The sequence below is a fragment of the Pogona vitticeps genome, chromosome 3 (assembly GCF_051106095.1).
Source record: "Pogona vitticeps strain Pit_001003342236 chromosome 3, PviZW2.1, whole genome shotgun sequence".
Classification (NCBI taxonomy): domain Eukaryota; kingdom Metazoa; phylum Chordata; class Lepidosauria; order Squamata; family Agamidae; genus Pogona; species Pogona vitticeps.
This window is the reverse complement of record NC_135785.1, coordinates 215,758,588-215,772,421: the sequence shown is the minus strand read 5'-3', so window position 1 is coordinate 215,772,421 and position 13,834 is coordinate 215,758,588. Positions and strand designations below refer to the sequence as shown.

At 44.1% G+C, this 13,834-nt stretch overlaps 1 protein-coding gene and 1 long non-coding RNA gene across 3 annotated transcripts in view; one reads left to right on the top strand and one right to left on the bottom strand.

Moving 5' to 3' along the window:
- LOC140705646 (uncharacterized) overlaps positions 1-12,091 on the bottom strand; it is a 48,022-nt gene extending 35,931 nt beyond the window's left edge. Inside the window, exon 1 of the long non-coding RNA XR_013542906.1 lies at positions 11,991-12,091. This is a non-coding gene — a long non-coding RNA (uncharacterized LOC140705646). The remainder of the gene's footprint in view (positions 1-11,990) is intronic.
- The window catches only part of GBE1 (1,4-alpha-glucan branching enzyme 1), a 197,282-nt gene continuing 195,076 nt past the window's right edge, over positions 11,629-13,834 (top strand). For both annotated transcript variants that reach the window (XM_078388996.1, XM_078388995.1), the window contains exon 1: positions 11,629-11,855. In XM_078388996.1, the coding sequence (XP_078245122.1) occupies positions 11,764-11,855 (92 nt within the window). In that variant the 5' untranslated portion in view covers positions 11,629-11,763. The remainder of the gene's footprint in view (positions 11,856-13,834) is intronic.

Below are 13,834 nucleotides of genomic sequence, written 5' to 3'. Positions count from 1 at the left end.
TGTTTTGTTAAACACATTTTTCAATACTATCAATTCCATCGGGGAATGGAAGTCTATGCTTATGAATCAAATTCTGCTTAAAACAGGGTTTTCTATTCAAGATGGAAGCTGTAGATTTCATTGGTATGAAGTACATGGTCTATTACCAAAGAGCTGGCATGAAGCTCCATTCCCTTTTCCTTTCAGAAACATGTTAGTGGCAAAGTTATGGGAAAGTTACACAGAATTCCATGTAATAGATGGCTTTGCCATGAGGTGTTGGGAGAACTAGGGTGACTTTCCATAGTTCCACATATACTTTTAACTACATGCCCTCTCTCACCTCCAGATGATATTTTTTTCAAAGTCTCTCCATTTCTGGCACATTTTTCCACAGAAGAGGCAGTGTGCCATCTGCATTAGTCTCTCTAATATAATTGTCATTGAGGATCTACTAGCAAAAATGAGTTCTCAAAAGATATAGGGCACAGGTAATCCCAGGAGCTAGGCACACAGACTAAAAAGACGAATTCGTACAAGGTCTAAAAGATGTCCAGCTTGTAAGTTGCCACTCATCTGCTTGCCTCAGGCAAATAGCAATTGGCCCCAGGTGAGAAGAAAACTATGCCATACTTCAGAAGCTGAGTTGAACTGAGCTGGTGAAGCACTGCCATCAGCTCTGTGTTGCAGAGACAGAGAATCAGAAAGTATGTTGAGGTTGGCATGCTGAAACTCACCAGTTTCTCTGTCTGTCTAGATTCTTTCGGTTCCCTTGATGCTTATTTACTGGAAAAGGGCAACAAGAAAAAAATGAAGAACAATGAACCACAACAGACACAAGAATCAGTCGGATGGACGTTTTTGCATACCTACATATCCTAATGCTTAGATAAGTCAAACCTTGATTAAAACTCGTTTGCTCATCTACAGTATGAGCATTAAAACATTCAGTGTTAAGACTAAGATTTTAAAAGTGTCTCTGAAATAGTTGGAAGATTTACTGTAGTGTTTATTTGACTGCAGATGATTGCTAGAACTTGTTAGTTTTTCTTTATAAAGGCAAGGAAAAATTTACTATGAGTTCTGACTCTAAATTATTACTATCTAGCCATATTTGAGACTTAGATCAGCAGGTATCTCTCTCAGCAGCTTGAATGTGATGCATTTGCTGACAAATACTACGCACACTGTTGAGAGTCATATATTTTTGAACAGTCATATATACCACTGGTTCTTAACCTTGGGTTACTCAGGAGTTTTGGGCTGCAACTCCCAGAAGCCATCACCACCAGCTGTCCTGACTGGGGTTTCTGGGAGTTGCAGTTCAAAAGCATCCACTGATATATACAACTAAATCCTATGAAGCAGGTTCCTTTGATTAAGTTTATTTCTTAAGAAGTATACAACATAAACTGCTGAAATACTTGTTGATTAGCAAAATACTTGCAAAACTGAGTCTCACTTTTCTTGGGCTTTTCAGTCCTAATCCCAAGATTACCCTTTTAATGCAGGGTACATAGATCTGCTTCCCCCTTCTCTTACTCCTGAATATTTGATTAGCACTGAAATATCTGATTGCACTGATTTTCTGTTCAGAAGTTAGGAGGAAACCTAATCCTTTCTTCCTTGTACCCCACCAAAATGTTTAGTCCTTTTGTCAAAGGACAATCTCTCAGTTCCCTTACCAAGTGAGCTCCAGTGAATGGCCTGTTTAGTAAAGGTACCTAAACTGAGGAAAGTTCTCCTCAGGAGATTGTATGGGTGCCTGACAATAATTTTGGCACCAGACAAAATACTTTTTATTTTAAAGGTCATCACTATCTTTTTAAAAAAAAATCACCGGTTTTTGTATTAAATATTTTACTGACAATGCTAGCTGTGCTTGGAAGCATAAGTGACATAAATGTGCATCAGTGGAGAGAATTTTCCCTTACTCAGGACCCAGCTCCAGAAGGGCAAATGAATGTATAACCTTCGTCTTTGCAAATGTGATGCAGTGAAAACCCAAAGTACAATTCTTATGAGGTGAAGAAGTTTCAAAGTAAGTAGAAGAGGAGGAATGATAGATTCTATCTGAAATATGATGCATGAAATATAAGTAATGGAAAGATTAGAAGTAAGCATCTGGAATATGCAAGGAATTAATTATCTGCTCAAAAAGAGACCAGAATATCTAATATAGTTCTTTTACAAGGAGCAGCTCCCTTGAAGCAGAGCATATAACAAGCTGAAATGTGGTTTTCCTCCTTCCATATTTCCACCAGCTACAATTTTAATCACTAAGAAACTCAATTTCCATCTAGGTGAAATGAAAATTGGATAAGGCAAAAAGGTGTTCCATGCTCCCATTACTGACAGATTCACAAGCTTCCAATGTAATTAATATCCTTCGTTACTGAGCCACCCTCAGCATTGTGCTCCGTCAGATAAAAACAACAATGAGCTCTAAGGCACATTAATGACTCACACATTTTTTTTTTGGCCGAAGAAGCTTCAGTGGGCAAGGTTACGTGCATGTAATGGTCACTTAAGTGGGTAGATACATATCTGTATTATCTGTATGTATAGCCATATAATAGAGAGGGAACTAGTAGTATTTAACTAAGACAGGTTAAAAAGTTGAGCAAGATAGCATAGGAAAATCACAGTATACAGAACATTTGGCAATATAGAAGCATATCAAATGAATAGAACATTCAATCTAGATTTAGTCTCAGCAAATCGTAAGAATGGTCACCTCATTTTAAAAAACAACTACGTACTAACCTTTTTAGATGTTTATTTAAACTATTGATCTTACCATAAGTGTTAATTACCAGGGGCTGCTAGTCAAGACTGGATCACCCTGATGCTAACTAGCTACAGTATTTCTACAGCAGGAATTTAAATTCTACTACCCCAGGGAGTCCAAGCTCTCAGCCACCTCCCTGGTGCTCATTTACAAATTGCTGCTGCTGATTTATAAATTTGTTTCCTTTGTTTGTACCAGACAGCTGATAATGATGCTGTGAACTGCTGGAGCTGTCTCAGAATGACAAAGGGAAAAGCATATGTAGAACTTCAGCTTTACACATTGTGACCCCAAAGAATGACTGACTGCGCAAGCTGCCTTTTTCTCTTTGCTTTAGCAGCAGGTGGGCCCACCATCAAGGAACAATTCAAAGTCTTGAATTAAAGGAGATGGATAAAATATAAGCTACTATGACAAGAGGTGGGTGGAGAGTTCCCATCACTTTATATGAGATGTAACAAAGGCATAGGGGTTCTGAATCAAAATGGCTCTATTCCTGGCATGAGTAACATATACTTACCACCAACCTACAGAGGAAACATCCTTGCTATCGGCAAAGGGCACACAGTAGGTACAGTGCAATTCCTTACCAGATCATAGGATCTGCAAAATGACTTCTAGCTACTACTGGTTGAGTCACACCAAGGAAACATATTTTACAAAGCCTTTATTATTTTTTACTTGAAAGTTTATGAACAACAAAAACTGACTTATTTTGTATTTACTTTCTTTATAATATTTTACCCTTTCTCCTTAAAAGGATCCAAGGCAGCTAGAATGCTTATTGGGTGAAGTGGTAAACAAATATTATGAATAAAGAAATTAATGTCATGATAAAATAAACATACTGACCCCAGTTCAGCAAGTTTTAAATGCACATAGAATGTATTTTCCAAATATAAAACTCCTTCTAGATTGATCTGATAGAGAACTGGTGTTGCTTGGGCAAGCCAGCTCATTACAGGCTTCCTTTCCTCAATAATATAATCATTTTGACTTCAGCAAAGCTTTTGACAAAGTGCCCCATGATATTCTGATTAGCAAGTTAACTAGGTGCAGGCTGGATAGCACAAGTGTCAGCTGGACACTCAGTTGGTAAAGAACTGTACTCAGAGAGTGCTTATCAATTACTCCTTACCTGGGAGGAGGTAACAAGTGAGCCACCGTAAGGCTGGCTCAGTCCTGGGCACAAGCCTTTGAACATTTTTATAAATGACTTGGATGAGGGGGAGCAGGGAATGCTTATTAAATTTGTGAATTGTTAATTGCCTGGAAAACAAATAAAATTCAAAAAGATTTTGACAGACTCAAGCACTGGGCTGAAAACAACAAAATGAAATTTAACAGGGATAGGTGCAAAATTCCACACCTTGGGGGAAAAAACAGAACAAAGTTATAAGATGTGGGACACTTGGCTCAGTAATACTACAGACAAGAAGGCTCTTATAATAGTTGTAGATCATAAATTGAATATGAGCTCATAGTGTGATGTGGCTGCAAAAAGGCAAATGCTATTTTAGGCTGCAGGCTCTTGAGAGTCCCCTGGACTGAAAGGAGAACAAACCTATCAATTCTGAAGGAAATCAACCCTGAGTGCTCACTGGAAGGACAGATCCTGAAGCTGAGGCTCCAATACTTTGGCCATCTCATGAGAAGAAAAGACTCCTTGGAAAAGACCCTGATGTTGGGAAAGTGTGAAGGCAGGAGGAAAAGGGGACGACAGAGGATGAGATGGTTGGACAGTGTCATCGAAGCAGCCAACATGAATTTAACCCAACTCCGGGAGGCAGTGGAAGACAGGACGGCCTGGCGTGCTCTGGTCCATGGGGTCACGAAGAGTCGGACATGACTAAACGACTAAACAACAACAATTTTAGGCTGCATTTACAGAAGTATAGTCCCCAAATCACATGAAATACTAGTTCCCTTCTATTTGGTGCTGATTAGGCCTTGAGTACTATGTTAGGTTCTCGACACTGAACTCTTAAAAGGATGCAGACAAACTGAAACAGGTTTAGAGGGCGACAAAGATCATCAGAGAAGTAGAATATAAACTGTAGGAAGAAATATTTAAAGAGCTGGAGATGTTTAACTTTCAGAAAAGAAACCTGAGATGAGATACAATGGCTCTTCAAATGCATGAAAAGTTGTCATACAGAGGAGAGCCAGAAGCTGTTTGTCACACACCCCCAGTCCCCCTGTTTGTTCTTCCACACAACCCAGTTTCACCTTCGGGTATGACATTTACTTTTCAACCCTTTCTGCTGCCACCAGAGGATTTATTCCTCACTCTATTAAATATGACTTCTAAATCACAGTTATCCAATATGTTCATTTATGTGTTTATAAGTAAATCATGTAAAGTGAATCTTGGATGGTCTTATCTTATTCATTCAGTACTTTGTGCTTTGATAACATTTATATTTGCTTATGAAGAATCATTTTCATCAAGTTATTCATTTCTTATCTTATTCCCTATCTCTCTATTACTCTTCTCTAACATAAGACTGGTCCTAACTACCTAAACTGCTTCTCTCTAAGTCAGGGGTCTCAAACTCAATTTACCTGGGGCCGCTAGAGGCAGAGTCTGGGTGAGGCTGGGCTGCATCAGATTTTCCGCCAAGCAGAGCAAGAGCCCGAGGAAGCCGCCCAGGAGTTTCCTTAGCCCAGCTGGGGCGAGGAGGAGGAGGAGGAGGGGCGCGGGAGCCCTCGTCGCCAACCACGACCCCCTCCAGCTCCTTCTTTACTATCACCACCACCAGCAGCAGCAGCAGGAGAAAGAAACAGAGAAGGGAGGGAGCGCCGATGACCACCTAGCGGGGTCTGGAGGAGGGCATGACATAAAATTAAAACAAAAAACCTCACAGAATTCTCCTTGCCAAAGGAAAAAAGCCCCCACTGGTACCCGTGAAATTAAACAGAACGGGCGAGGGCCCCACAGGTGTGTGTGCGCATGCATGCACACAAAACACATACATGGAGGTCCGGCAACCTTCCTCTGAGGGCCCCCCTCAAAAAAGGTGCACTTAGCAGCTGCAGCTACCCCCACCATGACAGGGGAGCAAACTTTGCAAGGCAAGCCCAGGCAGCCTCCAGAGCCAAGGTGGCTGAAGCAGGACGAAGAGGAGGAGGAAGCACCGCTGGGCGCTGAGGCGGCCACTGGCTGGGCTGGTGCTGGGGATGCTGAGAGAGAGCCAGAGAGCTGCTTCCCTGGAAGAGGCGGAGGCAGCTGCTGTTGGTGGCTTGGAGGCGCTCTTCGAGGATGGGCCAGGAGCGAACTTCGCTCTCAGGTATTGCGCAGCGGTGGGTTGGGTGCTCAGAGAAAAGGGACGGCAGCGTGCCTTGCTTGCCGGCTCTCCCCCACAACAGCGCCTCTTGCACTCTCCATCCCAAATTGCAGCCTGCCAGCCGGCAGACAGGCGGGCTGGCTGGCAGGCTGCAGTTCTGGATGGAGGGTGCAAGCAAGAGAGCCGATGAGCGAGGCAAGGCTTTTTTTGACTCTTCACAGGAGAGGATGTGTGGATGCTTTGAGGGGGCAGGCAAGTCAGGGGCCACAAGCTTTCATCCGGCGGGACGCAAATGGCTCCCAGGACGCATGTTTGAGACCCCTGCTCTAAGTGATATCCTTAACTGAAGTTCCTAACTCTAACTCATATCCCTAACTGATCTTTAACTGTCTTCCATTCTTCTTATATTTCCTTAGTTCCACCTCTTCTGTTCAACCAATGGTTGTTAAATAAGGGTCCTATTGTAATGGACAGGAGTGGTTACTGACCTGTCCGTCACACTGCTCTCACTCATTCCAGAATGCAGGAATAATAATAATGGACTGAAGTTACAGGGAACCTGATTACAACTGAATTTCAGGCAAAACAGTTCCTGTCAGAGCAGTACAACTATGGAACCAATTATCTTGAGGAGGTGGTGAGCTTTCTACACTGGAGGCATTGTGGAGAAAGCCGGACAGCCATCTATTAGATATAATTTAACTTGGATTCCTTTGTTTAACTTGATGTCCTTATAACCCCCTTCCAAATACATTATTCTACAATCTTTGCCTACCCTATTAACTTTTAAAAATCTAGCCTGCTGAAGAGTTCTATAGAGCTCAAAAAGTTGCATATTTTGTGCATTTAATGGATCCTTTCAAAGAATTCCCCAGCTTCCCAGAATTCTGGATTCTTTTTGTACTATGTTGTACTCTTCTACAACATAGGCTCATCATTTTTTGAAAAGAGAAACTACTGACACTCAGAATGAAGTTTTGCAACATTTGTTGGTTAACAACCTAACCATTTCAACCTGGAAGCAAATCCTATTAAATTTAGTGGGATTTATATGGTATGTGTCTATATGATTGCAAAATGGTTGTTGTCTCTGCCTTGTTTCTTTCCCCAGTGTAAAAAATTGCAACTGTAAAAAATATATATTTGCTAGAAACGTAGTGCTTTGGACAGCTTATGACACACAGCATGCCTTCTGGAACAACATAATTTTTAATAAAAACTTAAAAACCTAGGTTTAGGATGAAAAAGTTATTCAGAATCTTTTCTAGTTACATTTCAGCTGAGTTGTGGTTTTCCTGTCACATGAACTCCTGAACATGGAGTCTAATTTTGTTGTTTTATCAGCCTCCTCATATATCCAAGACAAATAGGATACTAGAATATGTTTTCGTTTTTTGATGTGTTATCATTGCAAGATCACAGCTTTTGTTTGAGTGCATGAGACATAAAAGGGAATTTGAATTTTTCATATCCTTTGCTATAGATGAGGTGAAAATATACCGTATTTTTTTGCACCATAAGACGCACTTTTTCCCCCTCCAAAAGGGGGGTAGAAAGTCTGTGCGTCTTATGGTGCGAATGTGGTGACTTCGCCCCCCACTGGCCCCGTGGGGGGGAGCGTCGCAAGGGTCCGAGGGAGCCTTCCAGGACCCTTGCAATGCTCCCCCACCCCCCCATGGGGCCAGCGCAGGCGAAATCGCCAGCTTCCTGGTGGGGGGAATGTTGCAAGGGTCCTGGAAGCTCACTCAGACCCTTGCGACACTCCTCCCACCGGCAAAATCGCCAGTTTTTACCCCCCCTTGGCCCCGTGGGGGGGTGGGGGTAGCGTGGCAAGGGTCCAAGGGAGCCTCCCAGGACCCTTGCCAGGCTGCCCCCAACCCCCCCCCACGGGGCCAGCCCTGGCGAAATCGCCAGCTCCCAGGACCTTTTGGAAGGTCGCTATTTTGCCCATGCTGGCCCCGTGGGGGGGTAGCGTGGCAAGGGTCTGGAAGGCCCCCTCGGACCCTTGCCACGCTACCCCCACCCCCCCACGGGTCCAGGGGGGCAAAACCGCCACCTTCTGGGGCTCTTTTGAAGCTTCCCAAGCCTTAAAAGAGCCCAGAAGGTGGTGATTTTGCCCCCTCTGACCCTCGGGGGGGGGGCAGGGTGAGTCTCTAAAGGGTCCTGGAACACACTCTAGGACCCTTTGGAGGCTCGCCCTGCCCCCCCACCAGGTTAGAGGGGGCGAAATTGCCACCTTCTGGGGCTCTTCTGAAGCTTTCCAAACCTCAAAAGAGCCCCAGAAGGTGGTGATTTTGCCCCCTCTGGCTTTCAGGGGGTCTGGGTGAGCCTCCAAAGGGTCCCAGGTTGTGTTCCATAAGACAGACCTCTCCATAAGGTTCACCAATTTTTAGGAGAAGAAAACAGATTTTTTTCCTGTTTTCTTCTCCTAAAAAATTGGTGCGTCTTATGGAGAGGTGCGTCTTATGGAGCGAAAAATACGGTATGCTTCATGTTAATATTCTAACCAACTTTAATTTCACTTTAAGAAGATATGTACAGGGAAAACATCTGCTATGAATTATTGGGGGATTCCTTTACAATTTTTCTGCACTTTTCACAAGGCAGATGGCTGTAGAAGTGATTATAATTCACAAAAGCTCACATTGGTTGATTTTTTTTTAAAATGGTTGAATAAAGGTGTTGCCTTCTCATGCTCCTCTGGCTCCCTTTATGGTTTTATGTTAACATTTACTAATCTAAGGGTTTAGAAGAAGACAATCTTCCTACTTAAAAACAATGATGACAACAAAAAACAGGATTTATTGTGGCATAGATCTAGCTCTTGTGCACTAGAACCACTTCATAAGATAAATGGAAGTCAAAAGCAAAAGTCAAAATATGAACTGTATCTGTAGGAGAGAAGGGAAAAAGCTTTAGTAAGGAGAATGGAAAATAATGGAACCAGAGAGATTTAATGGATTGGGAAGGAGGCTGATAGTGATATCCTGCTCATGCCTATGCCTAAACAAGCCCAAATAACTTCATGGGACTTATCCCGTTTATTATGTACGGTATGGCAGCGTCAATAACATAAGTGATTTCAGTTGTGATTTTATTTAATTATCAAATGAATAAATAACATCCACTGCCTACCAAGAACAATATAAACACTGTTAAGTCCTCCTAGTCCCAATTTGCAGACAGCAGCTGAAGTCTAATGTGGCTCAGGAGTTCCATTCAGATGCTTAATTGTGGATCAAGCAGAAATGTCTGTTCTTCGGCCATTTTTTTTTTTTTACTATGATGGAAATGGGAACTGTTGTGACCAGGACTGGATTACTGTGGTAACCAACAGGTCTTCAGCCCCAAATCATAATCAAAAACTGGGGCAATCTGATTACACCCTAGCACTCAAATAATTAATAATAATAACCATGTGCTGTCAAGTCAGTTCTGACCTATGGCAACCCTTTTAAGGGTTTTCTAGATATAGAGAACTCAGAAGTGGTCTACTATTCCCTTTTTCTGGGGGCATCCTGGGACTGTGCAGCAGGTTGCCCAGGCCACAAAGGCTGGCTCTTCTGGGATGCACAGTGAGGAATGGAACTCCCAACCTCTGGCTCCACAGCCAGATACCTAACTTCAATAAGTAAACTGGTATCCAGCCAGCTGCTCAGTTATTTACATGGATCTATTTTGACAGGCTTGCTTAAGGTGCATGGCTTCATAGTACTTTGCTGGAGTGGTCACTGAGGCTAAGGCAGATGAAAAAAAAATTGTCAAGATGAGTTGCATCTTTTGGTTTGTGCTACAAAATGGTGCACTGGAAACGAAAGTATAAGAATACTTGTTTAAACAGGTAACAACACAAGTAAAATAGGGAATATTTACAGTGGGAAAACTGGATAAATCTGGAAGCTGGATCACATTTAGCAATTACCGCTTTGATTTTCCAACCCATTGAAAGCGAGTTATTCACTCTGTCAGCTCAGCATCACCTCATTATATAAAGAACAGTAAGGTATACAGTTACCGTATTTTTCTAAGAGGACCCAATGTATAAGACCACCCCCCTTTCTAACCCCCACATTAGAAAATGTGCAGAATCGCACCCCTTTGGTCCTGAAGCAGCCCTTTCACAGCTGCTTTACCCTGTGGCTTCGCAAAAGGCAGGGAAAGCAGCTGCCTTCCACGTATAAAACGACCCTCAATTTTTTTTCTAATTATTTAAGTAAAAAGTGTAATTTTATACACAGAAAAATACGGTAATTGTTAAACAGATTTACAATATATCTGGGGGACCCGATATACTAATGAATATGGGTGCCCTTTCAAACGTGTTCTCTAGGTTAAATTATGACTGGTGTGTAATCATGTTAACCTTAACAAGGTTGAATGTAAAAAGTGATTTGTGGCTTTAAGGTTGACTTTCAGAAGTTTGGCAGGAAGATGAGAGGGACTTCCCCTTTCTATTCTTAAGGATATATTCGGGAACAGGTGTTGAGATGGACTGGCCTATCAGAATAGAAAGGGAAAGCCCCTCTCATCTTTTTGCCACATTTAAGAGCGATACATAAGACATGGGAGAAGCAAAGACTTCTGTGATGTACTTTAAATAAAAATCCACCAGCCAGTGTCATATGCCTCAGCTGTTGCACAAAAATCCACCCCTGGTTATATGAAGCTTTGTTTCAGTAGTAAAACTTTGTGTGTGTGTATGCCGGGAGAGAATATACTTTTTTTGCTGTTAGTACACATAATTTCCTTTGTGGCACATGTTTATGATTATCAATTGAGAATCAAATTCTTATCGATCATCCAGAGCTCTGCCGCTAGACCTAGATTAGCAGTCAGCAAAATCTTTTTTGGGGAGAGGGATTAAAACGCCCAGATAATCAACCAGCTGGCAGCAGTAGTCCAAAAATAACGTTCTTATTCTGAAAAGTAAAAATTCCAAGCTCCCATCTGGAACTACGTTTCAGCCACCCATTTACCAAGTTTATCCAGCACACCTACTCATAGGATTGCCAACTTGGAAATATGTCCTATTGACTGAAACGGAGTTACTCACAAGCAGCACTGCACAGGACTGTATTTCGCCATCAGTTTGCTAGAAAAGAGGGAGTTTAGAATATTTTTTTCACCCCTTGTGGAACCTCCAAATGACCTTGTTCAATTTTGGCTTTTAAAAACCTTTTAAATTTTAGTCACCATTTCATTCCTGTTTTGCTCCTCAATGTCGCAAAACAAACCACTTCTGCAAATCGGACCCTTTCCCAACTTTCCACCCAGAATATTACTTTCTGCTACAATACTAAAATCTGACACTGTACGGGCAGAGGAAAGGTCTGCAGGTTGAGCAGGAAAACTTCACACGGCCTTACTGCGCACGCTCGGCTGACGAGCATGCTCGGACGCTCCACTCGGCGGCGGCAGCAGCAGCAGCAGCAGCAGCGGGAGGTTTTGCTCTTTACGGGCCGAAAGGGTTTCTCCCGGGCGCCCTTTCCCCTCCCGCCGGAATGACCTCCTAGGCGCCTAGTGGGCGGCGCCCGCTTTAGCCCTGTCCAAACGGCGAGAGGAGAGGGGAAGGGGGGGGAAGACAAGGCACTTGAGGGCCCCGTCCCAGCCCTCTTTCCCAAGCCTATATAGAGCCCGGAGGGCGCCGCTCCTCCCGGGAAGCAGCCCGGCACTTGCGCTTTTGGATCCGGCGGCGGCTGCGCCTCGATGGCGGCGCTGAGTCCCTACGTGCCTGAGCTGCGGCGCCTGCTAGAGCGAGACCCTTATCTGGCTCCTTTTGAGGAAGACCTCCAGCGCAGGTAAACGACAAGACCAGCCGGCCGCAGGGGGAGCCCCGTTTCCAGGAGAGCCGCCACTCCTCTTCCCCGCCCGCCAGCTCCGCCTCCGCCATCCCCCGGTTGCCTCCCTTCCTCCCGTCCCTTCACTTTCGCTACCTCTGCTCGAAGGCTCCTTCTCTTGCCTGGCCGTCCCTGCACGCTGAACTCGGAAGCAGAGGAAGCCCCCCGCTCCCTGTGCTCCGCCAGCCCAGGCCCGGCGTTTGGGAGGGGGGGGGGTCGCTCCCGGAGAAGCGTCCCTGGCGAGGCAGAGCGGCCCTTGCGCGTCCTCCCCTTCCCCTTTCTTCAGTCGCCTCGCCTTCCTGACCTGGCCAGGACCTCGGTCTTTGCTTCCCCCCCCCCCCCCAAACATCCCTTCCCTTCTCCCCAGGCAGCGGCTCTCTTTCCCCCACCCCGCGGCGGGGAAGGAAAGCTGCCCGCTTGCTGCCGTCGCCGAGCTGGAGCGCCGGCCCGCCTCGGTCAGGCTCACGTTTCTCATCCCCTCCTACCGCCGCCGCCGCCGCCGCCGGAGAAATGCCGCCCCTTGCAAAAGCAGTGCCCCCTCCGCCCGCCACACTTCCTTCACGTGCGCCGTCCGGATTCGCCCTGTGTATATAATTTTACGCGTATGAGTCAGTGCCGGGGGAAGTTGGTACTTCGCATGCGCCCCGAATCGAGCAAGCGCGGAAGGGCGCGCTGAAGGCAAGCTGGTGCCCTCACTTGCTTCCAGAAACTAGTGGAGAATGCTAGTTTGGGGCTGTAAAAAGTGGTTGGCGGAGCGTTTTATTCTCCATAGGGGACTTGAGGTTGGGTCCAGAACAGTCAACATTTACAAGTTGGGTAATAACGTTTCCGGTGAAGGAGGGACCTCTGCATGTAACTTTTCCATAAATGCACAACTTAAAATCAGCTTTGAATAAAAAGTTGAGGGCCAGGAAGCGTTTTCAGTATGCTGGCCAGCAAAAACATCAGTGCTTGTAAAGACTGTGTATAGAACCAAAGATTATCAGAAACGTACAAAGAGCAATAAAATGAGTAATTTAAATTGGTATTCCTTTGAACTTTCCTGCCCTGAAGGTTCCTATGAAATTCTTTTCTGTGATAGTCCCTTGAAATTCTTTTCTGTGATAGTCCCTTGAAATTCTTTTCTGTGATAGTCCCTTGAAATTCTTTCAGGAAGATGCCTGAATCTTGTTTTATGGTACCTTTGCTAAAGGTATTTATTTATTTTATTTATTTATTCCATTTATACCCCGCCTATCTGGTCACTGTGACCACTCTAGGCAGCAATCAGAATGTTGTTGCAAACCTCACCAAACAGTCCTGATGAGCCACAAGGTTCTGTTCTTTAGCAACATATCCTCTTAAGTGCCCTACTCAGCTCTTACAAACTAAGGCCTGTGATTCCTGTAGGGAGTTAGCCCCATCTCATATTTGGTCTTCCTCTTTTACTGCTGCCTCCAACCTTTCCCAGTGTTTTCCAAAGATTCCGGCCTTCTCATGATGTGCTCAGAGTAGGCCAGCCTCAGTTTTATCATTTTTGCCTCCAGAGATAATTCAGACTTGATTTGCTCTAGTACTTATTTGTTTGTCTTTCTGGTTGTCCAGGGTATCCACAAAGCTCTCCAGCACCACATTTCAAACAGATCATTTTTTTCCCTCTCAGCCTTCTTTACTGTCCAGCTTTTACTCCCATACATGGTGATCAGAAATATAATATGCTTACACTTGATGATCTTTCCAAATTCCTTCATTGTGGCCCTTCATAGTCTCAATCTTTTGATTTCTTGGCTGCAGTCTCAATTTGTATTGATGATTCAACCAAGGTATACAAAATCTCTCATTATTTCACTTTCTTCATTGTCAGTGTTAAAGTTGTGTAGTTCTTCTGTAGTCGTAATTTTTGTCTTAATGTTCAGCTGCAGTTCTGCTTTGTCAATTTCTTTTTTTATCACTTTCATTAA